Genomic DNA, 19,161 nt, shown 5'->3' on the forward strand with positions numbered 1-19,161 from the left:
CAGACAAGATCCTCCGCTATGACACTATGGGGGTTATTTACTTAATTAAAGTCTACTTTGCACTGCAAGTTCACTTGAAAGTGCACGGAAAGTGCGCTTGGATGTGAAGTTGCTGTAGATCCGAGGGGGACATGCAAGGAAAATAAAAAACAGCATTTTAGCTTTAACATGAGTGGATGATAAAATCAGCAGAGCTTCCCCTCATTTCATATCTACCCCTTAGATTTAGAGCGACTGCACTTCCAAGTGCACTTACAGTGCAAAGTGGATTTGCCTTTCGTAAATAACCCCCAATGTGTGAACAGAGCGGTGGCGGCCTGCTGATGCTGAGACTTAGTTGCTTGCTGTAGAGAGAAGATAGTAGGAACACCACTGGCCGGGCGCCCTAGGCAGCAGTGCGCCCTAGGTGGCTGCCTAGTTTGCCTAGTGGTAGCACCGGCCCTGAATGTGCAACTTCCATTGCAAAGTGAACAACCTATTTTCCTTTAGTAAATCAACCTCATAAGGCATGTTTTTATAAAGTACTTTTAGAAGCTTACACTGTAAGTGCCTTTTCCATATAAAGATTTGGGGTTTCCTGGGAACGTATGAATACCTTCTCTTTAAAGCTGTTTTTCTTCACTATAGAAATCAGGTGCAAAATAAAAGCAAAATCTTGGCAGCATTAGGGTGTAATTCCAAAAGCAATTCTGACTCATGCCCTCTTGTTTAGCCTGAAATGTTTGCTATTCTCGCTCTCGCTGCGTGACCTAAAGGGTTTCAGGAATAAGTGATGTAGAGTGTGTGTTGCAGCTGCTACAGTCATCACTGGTGTAAGTGACATTTACCTACTGTGTGGAGTTGCTAAAAGGGGATAAATAATCATGAAATGATATTGTGGACCAGATGATACAAGCTCCTTGAACTACATCATATCCACAAAGACCAGTGATCTATCTGTTTTAGAGCCGTGCTAATGCTCAGATTAAACCTTTAACTGATTTCTGCAGATCTGTGGGAGAATATGAGCTTTTTTTTATCCTGCCTTGGAGATTTTGTAATTTTAGTTCATGCCGGGTATTTTCCTTGTTTTTTTTTTCTTTTTTCTGTATTTCTGTCTTGGTGCTTTTTTTTATTTGCTACTGCAAATCTGTCTCTCATGGAGAGCTTAAGTAATTCTCCTTTATTCTAAATGACAATGAATCCTTGGATATTGCAAAGTGCTTTTGTGCTTCGGTGCACACAACTGTAAAACTCAGCGGCATGTGGGAAGAGCTTGAGCGTACAGGCAGGCAGTGGTATACTTAACCATCTTGCATGTACTGTTTCTACTTATCAGAGCAAGAGGATACTTTAAACTGCTGAAAACCAAAGGAGACAGAACAGTGGGAAATTTCCATTAAGTTACCAAAAAAGATCTTTCTCTTTAACTCTTTAAACTCCTTATGGTCTAGGTTCTTTTTTTTTTTTTTACTACATGCTATATTTTTACATGTATTGGGTTAGTGGACTGCAATGGACTAAGGAATGCTTTTACTTGGTGGGACTTATAGTCAATGTGACTGTTACAGCATAAGACACTTACAATGGATTCTACGACCTCAGAAGACTCCGAGCAGAAATACACTTCTTCCAAATTAAAAAAGAAGGAATCGAATGATAAAATGGTTCAGCGTTTGCAGGGGATGTAAGTATCTTACGCTCCATGGTTATTTATCTTAAGTGATCTGTTTAGCATCATCACTACAGTGCATTAGAGACTGAGTACTCACTGCTGTACTTGAAGTGTTGCTGAATTACTATATGGGTTTATTAGCTGAAGCTGTAGAGAAAATAGCACTGTGGTTTTCTTAAACTCTTTATCTGAAATAAAATGAGAGCTGTAAAAGTGCCCTTTGTTAAAGTAATGTTTTGTATAGCTTTAGCATTTACAGTTAAGTGAAAGGATGTCAGGCTTTGGCTCATTGCTTTTTTCATGACTAATGGGTTGGGCTAGACCAGTGTTTTGTAGGTTAAATGGGAATTCTATTTTATAGCACATTGTTTTAAACAACTCAAAACTACCAAAACACTAGTACTATTAATCTATGTTTTTATAAACTAAAATGGGATATAGGATGAATTGCACATTACTAGTATCTTTATTGTTATCTAAAGTCTTGAAGCATTTTCTGGCTGCTACAAGTCAGATCTTTTCTACATGATCTTTTCATAACCAGGATACTAATTCATTATTGTGAGAAGTGACATCATAACTGCTGTGTCTATGTGGTCCCCAGCAGTTGCCCAAGCTCTCAGGAAGTAGGGTGAAGCAAGCATCTGAGTGCCCTAAATATTGTTTTGAAGCTAACCAAACGCTACAATGCAGAGAAAATCACAAGTGGAAGGGGTAGCATTAAAGAATTGGTGCACCTTTATACACTATATTACCAAAAGTATTGGGACACCTGCCTTTACACCCACATCAAATTTAATGGCATCCCAGTCTTCGTCCGTAGGGTTCAATATTAGCTTGGCCCACCCTTTGCAGCTATAACAGCTTCGACTCTTCTGGGAAGACTGTCGACAAGGTTTAGGAGTGTGTCTATGGGAATGTTTGACCATTCTTCCAGAAGCGCATTTGTGAGGTCGGGCACTGATGTGGACGAGAAGGCCTGGCTCGCAGTCTCCACTCTAATTCAACCCAAAGGTGTTATATCGGGTTGAGGTCTGGATTCTGTGCAGGCCTGTCAAGTTCTTCCACCCAAACTCGCTCATCCATGTCTTTATGGACCTTGCTTTGTTCACTGGTCCAAATCATTTGGTGGAGGGGGGTTGAGCTTAGCCCTCTAGTTCCAGTGAAGGGAACTCTCAAGGCATCAGCATACCAAGACATTTTGGACAATTTCATGCTCCCAACTTTGAGGGAGCAGTTTGGGGATGGCCCCATCCTGTTCCAACATGACTGCGCACCAGTTCACAAACAAGGTCCATTAAGGCGAGTTTGGGGTGGAAGAACCTGACTGGCCTGCACAGAGTTCTGACCTAAACCCGATAGAACTCCTTTGGGGTGAATTAGAGTGGAGACTGCGAGTCAGGTCTTCTCGTCCAACATCAGTGCCTGACCTCACAAATGCACTTCTGGAAGAATGGTCAAACGTTCCCATAAACACACTCTTAAACCTATAAAGGTATGTAAAGGAAGGCGTACCAATACTTTTGGTAATATAGTGTATTATGAGCTAAATTACTTAGCAAAAATGTAAGTAGAAAATGCCACCAACACACAGAACTCAAATTTCCTTTGTCTAGCTTAAGCATGGCTGTGCATTGTTTTTCTCTTTTAAAAAAAATCAACTTATTCTTTGCTCATGCACGGCACCAGAAGTGGAATCCCTGTCTAAACCCCTAGATGCAACAGTTGTGCTGGGCTGAAGACCCTCTCCCAAAATCCATGTTATAGTGCTAGGTTCCTTACCCAGATACTGAGCAATTGAGCTGCAAGTTTGAAAATGACTTGCTAAGCTATTGATAAGTTTGTTGCACAATTGCAGCAAGTCCGCATTGCATGACTCCAGATCAACTTTCTTTGCAAACATTCTGCATGTCTGCTGCAAGTTCTGGTTCAGTTATGTTGTGCAATAATCATCTCACCACAGGGGCCACTGTGACTTGCAGAGCTCTTGCTGTAGACTGACCACTGCAACTTTGCTCTTGCTAAAGACTTGCCACACAAATTTGCTATAAATTGGAAAAGTGTTAACTAGAACTTGTGCTTCAAGTGTACAAGTGAAAATGTGCAGCAAGTTAAAAAGACTTACAATTCAACACTGTCACAAATTTGTGGCAAGTTAACCTTGCTATCTGGGTGGTTGTCAATTGCTAAGCACCAGCACTGTTACATGGAAAGAAAGGGACTGAGTTGAAAGGGGAGTACTGGATATTTTTTCTATCATGGGCAAAGCACTGGTTTACTTTAAGTTTACTGCATCCCTTTTATACATAGCTGTCCATGTTTTTAATTTGAAACACACTTAAAGAAGATGCTGTTTTCTAAGGTCCATATGGTCCCTCCCTTTGATGAGATTTTCCTTATTGTAGGACAACAACCTCAGCAGACTGAGGGTGATTGTCACTGTGGTTGATTAACTCTGCAGTTAACTCTTTACACGCATAAAATGTAGCCACCGCCATGTGTTTAATGGTAACGCACATTGTTCACAGCATCTGCTGGTCCAGTTCTTACCTTTTTAAAAGTAATATCTGTATCAGTCGCTGCCATGCTCAGACAGGAATGTAACAGAGTTTACAATACAGTAGTTCCTTACTGAGGCAAGGCTCTTGTGGTTAAAGCATTCAGAGATCCAGCTGAACAATTTTAAAATATTGTTTTAATGAAAAGTAGAGAAAACAGTGCAAGAAAATATTTATGAAAAAATATTACAAAACAGTCAATAAGCAACAGTAAAAGGGTCCAAAAGTGACAATATACTTGTATTTCTACTTTAGCAGTCATATTAGAGAAAACCCCACTATTTTGAAAAATTTGAAATGAGGGGAAACACAATCTGTCCCCCCAAAAACGCAGAATTAAACTTTAAAAAAAAAAAGGCTGACAGGTAGTATTTGTATGACAGAAATTACCCTATTTTTCCAACTGGGACCTGTAAGAGGCTTTGCAGATCCTGGATAAGATGTTTCTGCATTCCTATCTAACTGATCTTCTTTGCGTCTATGATCTGGATTTTTTTTTTTCGTTTTTGTTATCAGCTAGAAAACTTTGGTGGCACTGTGAGCAATATAACTTTCCCATTCTCTACATTCAGACCTTATTATCCTTACAGTCCGGTCTTGTATATATACAAAAATTCAAATAATGCTGAGAGTGGCAGTTTTAAAAAACACTGCAGTAAATTTGGATGATTGCATGAAAGATCAAGAAAGGATTAAATGCCTCCACAGGTGGAATTGAAAACCCTAATGCCCTGCACATTCCGACAACAAAATCCATCGGATTTTTTCCGACAGACGTTGGCTCAAACTTGTCTTGCATACACACGGTCACACAAAGTTGGACGGAAATTCCGAACGTCAAGAACGCGGTGATGTACAACACGTACGTCAAGCCGAGAAAAATTAAGTTCTATAGCCAGTGCGGCTCTTCTGCTTGATTCTGAGCATGTGTGGCACTTTGTGCATCGGAATTGTCTACACACGATCGAAAAATGTGCGATCGGAGCTTGTTGTCGGAAAATTTTAGAGCCAGCTCTCAAACTTTGTGTGTTGGAAATTCCGATGAAAAAAGTCCGATGGAGCCCACACACGGTCGGAATTTCTGACAACAAGCTCCGATCGCACATTTTCCGTCAGAAAGTCTGACCGTGTGTACAGGGCATTAGGGTTCATTTAACACTTGTTGTTTAGGGGCGGTAAAAAATGCAGGGGAGTCAGATTTTTGTCCCCACCCAATGGTACCCCTTCAGCTGCAAAGGCAGTGGAAGGGGGTGTACACATGCCACGGCTGGAATACTTTGTGGCCTCAGCACGAATTAAACCCCCTGTTGCAGTGCTGTGGTGTGGGCTTTTAGGGTTTAAAACAGGCAATGAAGAGGCAACATAACCCTTCCTCCCCTCCTGTCAACAGCTTTATGAAAAGCGATCCACTGTGGTGGGGTAACACTATTGTAAATGAGCCCTTAAATAATCAAGGTGAACATTTAAATGGTTGCATGGAAACTGTCTTTTGTAATGTATTTTATGGCATCTATTATGCAGAGCTGCTTCGTAGTTGAAATGTGAAGTTGGCAATAGATGAATTACAGAAGAGTGGATTTGGAGGGTGCGCTGTTTAGATGAAGTTACAGTAGATGTTTGTTTTAGCATGGCTACTGTTTGCTAAAAGTATAAGCTTTCATTCACATGGGCCTCCTGTGTTTGTGTTATTTATTAAACACAGGAGAAATTGATCTGGGACATATAAATAAATGTTATACTTTCCAGATCCATTATCCTGCATTTTAGACTGGGTTCACAATGGAACACGCAGCGGCTCACAGCAGGGGTCCGGGGCGTCTCCATTCACCATTTCAGGTCTGATTTCAGCCTGAATTCAGACCTGAAATGGACCAAAAGACACACAGGACTCCTGTGCAATTCACACTGGAGCCGCTGCGGAGATGTGTGAACCGGCTCCATAGTGAATGCATAGTGGTCACAATCTCCTGCTATGCGAATTGTATGTGGGGGAAACCCGCATCCAATTCGCATAAGTGTGAACCCAGCCTTAAAGTAGAAGGCTTAACCTAACAAGTCTTCAAAGTGCTCAATCTCCCCTCCTAACACATATGCCGATTAACTTACCTATTTTCAGCCCATTCTGGTCCGGTCATGTGATCCCCTGTGTCAGCCAGTGGCAGCTGCAGGGGAAAGGAGAGAGTGTTTGACAATGCCTAGGAATCTGTGACATCCCCATAGACTCCCATGGTTCATCCGTTGTTGGTGCTGACATGGAGGGGCTGCATCATATGACTGGATCCATAGAGTTATACATATACATATTAATTAGTTCACTTTTAAATAATAAAGTTATTGTAAAGGCATATTTAAAAAAAAATGTCATACTCTATACAATGATTTTGCATAGAGCAGCCATGATCCTCCTTCTCTCGGGTCTTTCGCTGGTGATCCTGGCTCATACCCCCTCCCCCCCCATGAGTGCCCCCATAGGAAGCCAGTTTCTATGGGGGGAATCATGTGGGGTCACTCCAGAGTTGGCTCTGTGTGTTCATAGACACACAGAGCATGACTTGGAATCCCCCCACTCCTTCCTCACTGGCTGTGATTGACCACAGCAGGAGCCAATGGCTGAGCTAAAGAGGAGAGGGGGGACCAAGAGAGATACTACTGTCGTGCACATTGCTGGATCAAGATCAGGCTCAGGTAAATACAAGGGGGGCTGGGGGGCTTAACTGGGCACACTGGGCTTAAAAAAACGTCTGTTCTCTTGGGATTAAAAAACACTTATATAGAACATTTTTTGTACAAAGTCTAGACAAGTTTAGAAGAGTTTTACGTTTTTTCTGCTAGTAAGCTCCAATCAGAAACACAAACCAGAAGGGTTTTTTTTCCTGCCTCTAAACGTTGAGCTAAAAAAATGTCTGTAATCGTCCTAATGTGCATAGACACATAGGATAAGGCCCCATACCCACTATTAGATTTTCTGCAGATTTTTGTCTTCAGATTTACACCTTAAGGCCTCGTACACACGACACGAAAATCAGATGGGAAAATTTGTAAGACGAGTTGTCTGCGGATTTTTGGAACTTTAGTACGGTGCTTTCAACAGCCGATTTGACTTTTTCATCAGACAAAAGCTGGATGTGCAGGCTATAAAAACACGCATGCTCCGAATCAAGGAACGAGCTGGAAGAGTTCGGTCTTGTAAACTACCGTTCGCAATCTAGAATTAACATCCATGACGCGGCAGCTGATGAGATGTCAAAATGCAGAAAACATTCTCATCTTATTTAATGGGATAATAATGAAGCTGCTTTGCTGGTGATACTGATGTAGTTATGCCAACCGTATTTTAAAAGGCATTTGTTTTGTACGATCTGAAAATCGTGAATCAATGCTCACTAAAATTCTACTAACTTCTACTAACACGAGATTAGCAAGAGGCTAAGGATGGCGCTTCAGAAATGAACTTCCTCTGTATACTCTCATAGTACGTCACTACGTTCATATTTGTCAAAAGAAAATTTACGGATAGTTAGTATGCTAGACAAAATCCTGCACACGCGCTTTTGACAAAAATCAGACGCTCGGTCGTCCAACAATCAAATCGTGTGTACGAGGCCTAAGAGTTTAATCCACATTTTTAAGTGAGACCTTCCATGATTTATCTGCCTGCCTTATTATCTTTACCAAATCTCTTTTGTCCTACACAGTGCTTAAAACTATTATACTAGTACAAAAAGTGTTTTATACAATATTAACCACCTAAGGACCGGAACATTTTTCCCCCTTGAGACCAGGTCATTTTTTGCGATACGGCACTGCGTCACTTTTTTTTCCCACAAATAGAGCTTTATTTTGGTGGTATTTGATCACCTTTGTGGTTTTTATTTTTTGCGCTATAAACAAAAAAAGACCGAAAATTTTGAAAAAAAAACAAACAATATTTTTTACTTTTTGCTATAATAAATATCCCAAAATTTAAAAAAACAAAAAACGAATTTCTTCATCAGTTTAGGCCAATATGTATTCTTCTATATATTTTTGATTAAAAAAATAGCGTTTACAAAATAGGGAATAGAATTATGGCATTTTTGTTATCATTTTTTTTTTTTTTTTTTACTAGTAATGGCGGTGATCAGTGATTTTTAGTGGTACTGCGACATTGCGGCGGACAGATCAGACACTTTTGAAACTTTTTTGGAACCATTGACATTTATACAGCGATCAGTGCTATAAAAAATGCACTGATTACTGTATAAATGACACTGGCAGGGAAGGGGTTAACACTAGCGGCCATCAAGGGGTTAAATGTGTTCCCTGGGAGTTGTTTCTAACTGTGGGGGAAGTTTACTGACTGGAGGAGGAGAGAGATCGCTGTTCCTGATCACTGGGACACAGACGATCCCTCTCTACTCCCCTGACAGAATGGAGATCTGTCTGTTTACATTGACAGATCCCCGTTCTGCCTCTCTGTGGAGTATTGCGGGAGGCCGGCGGACGTCGCGTCCACCTGCCACGCACATCAGCTCCCCCGCCGTGCGGCGCACGCCTGCTATAGCTGTGTAAAAGGCCAACGTACACCTACTGCGATTTGTAGGAACGAGCGGACCTGCCACAGTATAATGGCGGTGGCTGGTCGGCAAGTGGTTAATACTATGCTTGCATATCCCTTTTTATACATTCCAATATTTAATTTACTTTTACAGCTCATACTTGGCAGTGAGCACCGTTGCCTAATTTACTGACAAGTAATTTCTTCAGCTTTTCACAACTCTTTTTTATTTTACATAAAAAGCTACTATCATGGATTAGACACACATATTAAATACACTTATATTTCTCAAGACTTAATTTGGTACGCCAACTGCCTATTTTGGCATTTTGTTGAGATCTTGTTGTGTTTATATAATTCTATATAATCTTGTGTCATAAGCAAACACAGCCACACCACTTTGTATTTAGTTCACAAAGAAATTCATAAAAAGGTTGAAGATAAACAAGAGCAGTACAGATCTTTATAGTATACTACAGCTAACTTTGGTATAGAAAAAACAATATTATTAATATTTTTATTACAGTATACAGGATTTATTTAGTGCCAACAGTTTGCGCAGTGCTTTACAACATAAAGGCAGACTGTACAGTTACAATGCAATTCAATACAGGAGGAATCAGAGGGCCCTGCTTGTTATCAGTTCTCATTCTGATGGGACAGAGGCCAATCATGAAACAGGATTGTTTTACAGCCTAAACCTTCAACTGTCTTGCTAAAGCTGAAAATGTCTAATGCCGTGTACACACGAGCGGACTTTCGACAGACTGAACTCCAAAGGACTTTTTAATGGACTTTCGACAGAGTTCCGACGGAGTTCCGAGGCAATGGACTTGCCTACACACAATCACACCAAAGTCCGACTGATTTGAACGTGATGACGTACGACCGGACTAGAATAAGGAAGTTCATAGCCAGTAGCCAATAGCTGCCCTTGTGTCGTTGTTCGTCCGTCGGACTAGCATACAGACAAACTGATTTTTCTACTAGACTCGAGTCCGTCGGAAAGATTTGAAACATGTTCTATTTCTAGAGTCCGTCTGATTTTTCGACAGCAAAGGTCCGATGAAGCCCACACACGATCAAATTGTCTGTCGGAATCCTTTCCGTCGGACCTTTGCTGTCGAAAAGTCCAGTCGTGTGTACACGGCACAACAGTGACTTAATGGACCACTACACCTCAAAAGAAGGCCGGCTGTCATTTTACTAAAGGCCATGCGGGAAGCGGTTAAAGGTTTAATTCATGTCCCCTCTGGCCTTTCCCTTCTTTCCTGTACATATTAAGTTCCTGAAGTCTATCCTGATATGTTTTATCCCTCAGACCTTTCACCATTTTTGTTGCCTGTCTCTGGACTCAGTCTATCTTATCAATATCTTTGTGTAAGTGAGGTTTCCAGAACTGGAAACGATACTCTAAATAAGGTATGACTAAAGATCTATATAGGGGAATCAGAACCTCCTTTCTCCTGCTGGTGATCCCTCTAGTGATGCATCCTGGAATTCTATTCAACTTTCCTACTGCCTGGCCACACTGTGCTCATTTTGCAATCATCTGAAATAAGTACTCCCAAATCTTTTTCCTCTGTAATGCTGGCTAACACTGTACCCCCAATATTGTACAAGAGATTTTTTTTTTCCTAGGTGCATTATTTTATATTTAGAAAGATTGAACTTCAGTTTCCACTGCTTTGACCAATCTTTCAGCAATGCCAAATCATGTACCATATTAAAAACACCTCCAGGGATATCCACCCTATTGCCCACCATTAGGTCACCAGCAACAAGTCATATCTTACCCACCAAATTTCTTTTATATCATTTACATTAAATAGAACAGAACCTAGTACTGAGCATTGTGATAACCCACTAGTGACTGGTCTCTGTTCCAAATGAATGAACCTCATTTACAACAACAGTCTACACTTTAGCCAACTGCATAAAGATTGAGATTTGACTCTGGAGATAATGAGCACAAAACTCTACAACACTATCTGTTGTTAAAGAGCTGGCCATATATTTGCTTTTTGTTCAAACTTTCATAGAAAAATCATTTGTCAGAATATTCTTTCAGGTTTCTTTCCATTTCATTTCAAAGCCCTTAAAGTGATTGTAAAGTATAAACTTTTTTTTCTATAACAAACATGTTAGTTACAAAGTTGCACAGAGCTGCTTCCTATTGTGGCACAGCTGTGGGCTGGATCCCAAGATGCACTGCTTGCATCCATAGACACAGACAGTGTGGCTCGACCCCAACCCCCGCTCGCTTGTCACAGGATTTGGCTGACAGCAGCGAGAGCCAATGGCATGCAAAGCATGTGAGAGCAGGCAGCACAGTACTGGACTGAATAAGGGTTCAGGTGAGTATAAAGTCGGGGGAGGGGACGATACAGGTACTGGAACATTTTTTAAATTAATGCAAGGAATGCATTAAGGCAAAAAATGTTTAGGCTTTAGAACCACTTTGCTATTTGAATGGATTGCATTCACATTAACAAATTCCATTACAATATGTATGATTTTGCAGAACTAAAATGACAAATTTGGACAAATTTGTTTATTAAAAAAACCCCCAATCCTGCTCTGTTGAATTGTGTTGTTAGTACAGTCAAAATGAATGTCAATTCGACTCTACTAACCATGAGAAGAAAAAAACATTTTCAAGCTAAATTCTGCTTATGTAAAATTCTACTAGTCTATGGCCATCTTAAAGCGGAGTTCCACCCAAAAGTGGAACTTCCGCTCATTTGTCTCCTCTACCCTTCTAGTGCCACAATTGGCACCTTTCGGTGGCAGGGGGGACAGGATACCTGTCTTTGACAGGTATCCTGTTCCCACTTCCGGGAGTCCGGGCTGCGGCCCGTGACATCATTGCGGGGCTCCTTCCTCCTCTCCCTGTCACCGGGCCAGTAGGAGAGAGGAGCAGGCCCTTGCGCATGCGCAGTAGGGTTCCCAGTGTGAAGCCGTAAAGCTACACTACCGGGTACCCTTACCCGCAATGGCGACGGCAGCACTTGACAGCTGATGATAACATCAACTGCGGTGCCGACATCGCTGGACTCCAGGACAGGTAAGTGTCCGATTGTTAAAAGCCAGCAGCTGCAGTATGTGTAGCTGCTGGCTTTTAATATTTTTTTTTGGGGACGGAACACCGCTTTAAGTTTCTTGTCTCTAGGTCATTAAAGGGGGCTTTTAGCTCATATCATGTTTTTATTAAACAATACAAAATTACAATTTAAAGACCCATTTATAATGTTATCTGTAACTATAACCTTGGTTCCATTTTAGGCTACACCATCCATTTTTACCCAATATGCTGTAACCTCCTCTATTTTGTAACATGATATGTTCTAAATTTATTAAAACCACAGCAAATCATATATCATTGTTTTTTGAGGTCCAGACCAGTAGCAGCAATATTTATTATACTTTGCAGCTCTCCACAATCTTAGCAAGCAGGAAGAGACTCTCTAAACAAACATAATCCATAATGTGTTGGGTTTCAATCAAAATCCAAAGTGTGTTGGATTTACTAACCACCACCATTAGTTTGGGTTAGCAGATTGAAGTTATCTACTACCTTTTAAGAAGCACAAAGGAGGCCTGAATACATCTCTAAATTAAAAATGTATTTTAATGAAAAGTTGCGCAGCCAAGTCGTGACACCACTTGCAAGAAGAACATTATTTATTACAGGCATTTATATAGTGCTGACAATTTACGCAGCGCTTTACATATATATTGTGCATTCACATTAGTCCCTGCCCTTAAGGAGCTTACAATCAAAGGTCCCTACCTCACATTCGTACATACACATACTAGGGCTGATTTAGACAGGAGCCAATTGACCTACCAGCATGTCTTTAGAGCAGTGGTTCTCAACTCCTGTCCTCGGGGCCCACCAACAGGCCAGGTTTGCAAGATAACTGAAATACATCACAGGTGATATCATTTGCTGCTCAGTGATTGCAGTATTCTAGTCTGCATTTCCCCAAGGTAATACTTAAATTTTGGCCTGTTAGTGGGTCCTGAGGACCGGAGTTGAGAACCACTGCTTTAGAGTGTGGGAGGAAACCCACACAGGCACAGAGAGAACATGCAAACTCCAGGCAGGTAGTGCCATGGTTGGGGTTCAAACTGATGACCCCAGTGCTGCCAGGTGGAAGTGCTGCCCCACAGTGAGCATTTGGTGAATGTTCTGCAGTTGGAGCTGTAAAAAAGTTCCTAAATAGGAAGTCTAACTTGTCAGAAAAAATCTCTGCAGCGCCCACATTAGATGTATGATTCAGCATATGAGAAGTCGTAATGCCCAGATAATCAATGGACATATTTAAGAAAGATACCACATTCATACCGTATGTATCCATGGCAATGAATTTTCTGGAAAATGTATCCTTAGTGAACTGAAACAAATTAACTTTTAATTTTTATGTAATAGTTTAGCTACTCAATCCAGCCAAATCATTACCATAGTTACAGATATATAGTATACATTGCTTTCATAGACTCTTTTCTTTTACAGAATGTGGGCCATTAACCAGAACTTTGTATGTCAATTGTAAAGAAGAAGTTTCTGGAGGTACAATCTGGTCAGTTCTGGCCCAAGACATTGTGTTGCCTGGGTCCACTCTCACTGAGTCTGCACTCAGTGCGGATCGTGTAGGTAGCGGCAGCCCTGCTCTGCCGCCCTTCACAAATTGCTGTCTGGGTGCATTGGACCCACTGGGACCCAAGGTATGGCTGGCCCTGAATCTGGTGTCAAGCACTATTTCATTTATTTTGCATATATTTAATATTTATGTTTAATATAGTTAAAACAGATAATAAGCTCAACTTACTGAATGTCTGACCAGAATGCTTTAGTTTACGCTAAACTGCTCATATTATATCTATATATAGCTTCTACACTTTCAAAATGTAAAAAAAGGGAACATGTAGCAAACCTGCAGTTTAAACCTGTATTCTCTAAATAAATCTCTAAAGCAGCGGTCATCAACCCTGTCCGCAGGGCCCACTAACAGGCCAACAGACATGGACAGGCCATCGGGACTACCGGGAGTCTCCAGTCCTGGCGCCGCTCCTCACTGACAGTGAGTGATCGCGATTTTACTCCTGTCAGGAGGAGCTGCTTCTGTCACTTGCTGGAGAGAGCATTAGGCATTATGCTCTCTCCAGCCTGCAGGAGGAGATAGGCAGCTGGCAGACTTTTCTTCCTCTCTCCCCTTATCACTTGTTATCACATGACTGGAGAGAGGAACGAGAAGCTGCCTTCAAAACTGTGAGTACATGTGGGAGGGGGAGGAGAGGGAGGACACACTGATGTAAAGGGGCTTCTGATGGGGTCTCTCTGATGTAAGGGGACTTCTGATGGGGACTCTGATGTGAAGGGGACTTCTGGTGGGGACTCTGATGTGAACAGGACTTCTGATGGGGACTCTGATGTGAAGGGGCTTCTGATGGGGACTCTCTGATGTGAAGGGGACTTCTGGTGGGGACTCTGATGTGAACAGGACTTCTGATGGGGACTTTCTGATGTGAAGGGAGCTTCTGATGGGGACTTTCTGATGTGAAGGGGGCTTCTGATGGGGACTTTGATGTGAAGGGGACTTCTGGTGAGGACTCTGATGTGAAGGGGACTGCTGAGGGGAAATTTTGGTGTGAAGGGGGCTTCTGGTGGGGACTCTCTGATGTAAAGGGGGCTTCTGATGGGGACTCTGATGTGACGAGGACTTCTGATGGGGACTCTGATGTGAAGGGGACTCTGATGTGAAGGAGGTTTCTGATGGGGACTCTAATGTGGAGGGGCTTCTGATGGGGACTCTCTGATGTGAAGGGGGCTTCTGATGGGAACTCTGATGTGAAGGGGACTTCTGATGGGGACTTTCTGATGTGAAGGGGGCTTCTGATGGGGACTCTGATGTGAAGGGGACTTCTGGTGGGGACTCTGATGTGAAGGGGACTGTGGTGGGGACTCTCTGGTGTGAAGGGGGCTTCTGGTGGGGACTCTCTGATGTGACGGGACTTCTGATGGGGACTCCGATGTGAAGGGACTTCTGATGGGGACTCTGATGTGAAGGGACTTCTGATGGGGACTCTCATGTGAAGGGGACTGCTGGTGGTGACTCTGATGTGAAGGGGGTTTCTGATGGGGACTCTGATGTGAAGAGGCTTCTGATGGGGACTCTCTGATGTGAAGGGGCTTCTGATGGGGACTCTGAAGTGCAGGGGACTTCTTGTGGGGACTCTGATGTGAAGGGGACTGCTGGTGGGGACTCTGATGTGAAGGGGGCTTCTGATGGGGACTCTGATGTGAAGGGGGCTTCTGATGGGGACTCTGATGTGAAGGGACTTCTGGTGGAGACTCTGATGTGAAGGGGACTTCTGGTGGGGACTCTGATGTGAAGGGGCTTCTAATTGGGACTTTCCGATGTAAGGGGGGTGCTGTTGGGGACACTCAAAATTATAGTGGGCCGGTCATGATGAAGTCCAGGGCCAAATTTGCGTCCCAGTCCAGCCCTGCAGGCCAGGTTTGCAAGATAACTGAAATACATCACAGGTAATATAATTTGCTGCTCAGTGATTGCAGTATTCTAATCTGCATCTCCCCAAGGTAATACATAAAACCTGGCCTGTTAGTGGGCCCTGAGGACAGGGTTGATGACCACTGCTCTAAAGGACATATGGAATGTATAGCAAGCACAATTAAGGTACCTACTTTAACCTTCTCCATATACTTCTGCCATCACAAAACCCCCAAACCCTAAGGTTTCTCTGCTTTCATAGGGCTTGGCACACCCCCAACCTCATATTGATTGTGTCTTGTGACTCGCCTCTTAGGTACCGAGTGCTGCATTGTGGGAGAAGGAGGAGTGACCCATGGCAGATGGTTTGTAAACAATCTTTAAGGAGGACTCTGATGTGAAGGGGCTTCTGGTGGGGACTCTGATGTGAATGGGACTTCTGATGGGGACTCTGATGTGAAGGGGACTTCTGGTGGGGACTCTGATGAGAAGGGGACTGCTGGTGGGGACTCTCTGGTATGAAAGGGGCTTCTGGAGGGGACTCTCTGATGTGAAGGGGGCTTCTTATGGGGACTCTGATGTGAAGGGACTTCTGATGGGGACTCTGATATGAAGGGGACTGTTGGTGGGAACTCTGATGTGAAGGGGGTTTCTGATGGGGACTCTGATGTGCAGGGGCTTCTGATGGGGACTCTGATGTGAAGGGACTTCTGATGGGGACTCTGATATGAAGGGGACTGTTGGTGGGGACTCTGATGTGAAGGGGGTTTCTGATGGGGACTCTGATGTGAAGGGGCTTCTGATGGGGACTCTCTGATGTGAAGGTGGCTTCTGATCGGGACTTCTGGTGGGGACTCTGATGTGAAAGGGACTGCTGGTGGGGACTCTGATATGAAGGGCACTTCTGAGGGAGACTCTGATGTGAAGGGGGCTTCTGATGGGGACTCTGATGTGAAGGGGGCTTCTGATGGGGACTCTGATGTGAAGGGGACTTCTGGTGGGGACTCTGATGTGAAGGGGACTTCTGGTGGGGACTCTGATGTGAAGGGGCTTCTGATGGAGACTCTGATGTGAAGGTGACTGCTGGTGGGGACTCTGATGTGAAGGGGACTGCTGGTGGGGACTCTCTGATGTGAAGGGGACTTCTGATGGGGACTCTGATGTGAAGGGGACTTCTGGTGGGGACTCTAATGTGAAGGGGACTGCTGGTGGGGACTCTGATGTGAAGGGGCTTCTGATGGGGACTCTCTGATTTGAAGGGGGCATCTGATAGGGACTATCTGATGTGAAGGGGGCTTCTGGTGGGGACTCTCTGATGTGAAGGGGGCTTCTGATGGGGACTCTCTGATGTGAAGGGGGCTTCTGATGGGGACTCTCTGATGTCAAGGGGGCTTCTGATGGGGACTCTCTGATGTGAAGGGGGCTTCTGATGGGGACTCTGATGTGAAGGGGACTTCTGATGTGGACTCTGATGTGAAGGGGCTTCTGATGGGGACTCTCTGATGTGAAGGGGGCTTCTGATGGGGACTCTGATGTGAAGGGGCTTCTAATTGGGACTTTCTGATGTAAGGGGGGTGCTGTTGGGGACACTCAAAATTAAAGTGGGCCGGTCATGATGAAGTCCAGGGCCACATTTTTGTCCCAGTCCAGCCCTGCAGGCCAGATTTGCAAGATAACTGAAATACATCACAGGTAATATCATTTGCTGCTCAGTGATTGCAGTATTCTAATCTGCATCTCCCCAAGGTAATACATAAAACCTGGCCTGTTAGTGGGCCCTGAGGACAGGGTTGATGACCACTGCTCTAAAGGACATATGGAATGTCTAGCAAGCACAATTAAGGTACCTACTTTAAACTTCTGCCATTACAAAACCCCCAAACCCTACGGTTTCTCTGCTTTCATAGAGCTTGGCACACCCCCAACCTGATATTGATTGTGTCTTGTGACTCGCCTCTAGGTACCGAGTGCTGCATTGTGGGAGAAGGAGGAGTGACACATGGCAGGTGGATTGTAAAGGATTTTTAAGTAGAGCAAGCTTTTTTTAATTGTTAGGGTTTAGGATTACTATTAGGGCTAGTGTTACAGTGGGGTGAGGGTTATTGCTAGGGTTAGCAGTATGGTGGGTTTAGGATTACATTTTTCAAATGCAGAAATTAAATTAAATAATGCATTTTAAACATTTATTTCTAGCCTTACTTTTCCTGGCTTCTTTTTTCATTTTTGGCTGGCAAAGTTAAAAAAAATACTTGATGATTCTGTCTCAGGGCTGGGCTCAGCCCTTCCTTCTCAAAGCTGGCTGCTCAGCTGTTGGCTAATTGCCAGCTTCTATCTCTCCACAGTGACTCACCTGTTGATGATATCCTACTCGTCAGTCCTGCCTACTTAAGCCGTCCAGTACAGATGATCTCTGCCTTCGCCTTGGTCACATCTCTAGAGACGCTCGCCTGTGTTCCTGTTAAAGACTTACTTGGCTGACATTCCTTCTGGCTCCAGATCCTGCTTGCTGTTCTACTACGCTCATCTCTGGCTCCCTGACGTTTTGGCTTGTCTCACTATCCGTCCCGGTTCCTGAACTCTGGCTATGTTTTGACTACATTTACTCTGTTTACCTTTTTTTTATTACTATTAAACAAGTGTTATTTAACTGTACTTCTGTCTCAGTCTGATTCATGGTTTCTGACATTCTTCCAGTCTATCCTCTCCTGTACCTGCTTTCTGCTGCATTCTGTCAAATCTATCCATGGATTAAGACCAGTGGTAGTGTTGACAGACATGTGCAGTTCAGTTTACAAAAGGAACAACAGAATGCCATGCTAAATCACTGCAAGTCTGTAGTTCCCTAGTTGGCCTATTTGCAGGGAAGGTCAAGGGGTAAAAATCATCCATGTATCCCCGCTTACAGGCTGAGAATGCTTCTGAGGTCTCTGTGGAGCGAAAGAGCTCCTGGGACCTGTAAAGTGGGCAGTAGCAACCGAGTGTCTGTTACAATCCCCACAGTAGCCCTCCTAGCTGTGGTAAGAAGGGGGGACAGAGCAATCATGTGACCGCTGATAAAAGCAAGAATAATTGTACTTGTTGCAGTTTTTACACTTTACACTTTAATGATAGGGTTAAGGTCACCATCGGGATTCAAATATTTTGGTTGAGAATAGTTGAACTTTCTTTACTCTCAGGAGCCCAATATAACCTTAAAGTAGAACTCAATTCTCTTAATCAACATTGACTTTTTTAATCCTTATGCTGCTAACATGAGTAAATAGATAGGAAAGCATATTATATTTTCTTGTTTAAACCTTTTTTTTTTATTTCTTTAGTTGCTTTCTGGTTTCTGGCCTAGTCCAACATGATCTCATACATCCCATGATTCTTTATAGACTTTTTATTCTTTCATCTGGAGGAGGGGAGGAGGAGATTGCTCAGCTAAGCATGTCGTCCTGACTGCTCTACCATCTAAATCAATCTACTTATACATCAATAATTAGTGTTAACTATTAATATCACCACTTAAATTTATCACTCTATAAATCATATATAAAAAAATAATAAAATTGTGTACAGTTCAGCTTAAATACACTTGTGCTGATAAAAACGTGGATCCCTATGGGGGTATCCACTGCCGTTGTGTTGATATGGTGCTCTGTTTTCTCCTTATTATTTAAAGTGCTTTTCAGCGCCAACACCACCACCGCATAAAAAATGGCCACTCACCAGATACAAATACATACAAAACTCCAAAATGTTTTTAATGCGCTATCCCAAAAGTGATCATGTGTATAAGATTCAACTTAAATACTGTAAAAAAAGCTGCAACTAACAAATGCGAGACACACATTCAAAGTAACATATCAAATAATAAGCTGCGCTATGAATTGATTTGAAATCATCAAGAAA

At 42.8% G+C, this 19,161-nt stretch overlaps 1 protein-coding gene across 1 annotated transcript in view; it reads left to right on the forward strand.

The window, feature by feature from the left end:
• The first annotated feature begins 844 nt into the window (after positions 1-844).
• The window catches only part of PDE1A (phosphodiesterase 1A), a 490,470-nt gene continuing 472,153 nt past the window's right edge, over positions 845-19,161 (forward strand). Inside the window, exon 1 of the mRNA XM_073633739.1 lies at positions 845-1,666. Within this exon, the coding sequence (XP_073489840.1) occupies positions 1,566-1,666 (101 nt within the window). The 5' untranslated portion in view covers positions 845-1,565. The remainder of the gene's footprint in view (positions 1,667-19,161) is intronic.

The sequence above is a fragment of the Aquarana catesbeiana genome, linkage group LG06 (assembly GCF_042186555.1).
Source record: "Aquarana catesbeiana isolate 2022-GZ linkage group LG06, ASM4218655v1, whole genome shotgun sequence".
Taxonomy (NCBI): Eukaryota; Metazoa; Chordata; class Amphibia; order Anura; family Ranidae; genus Aquarana; species Aquarana catesbeiana.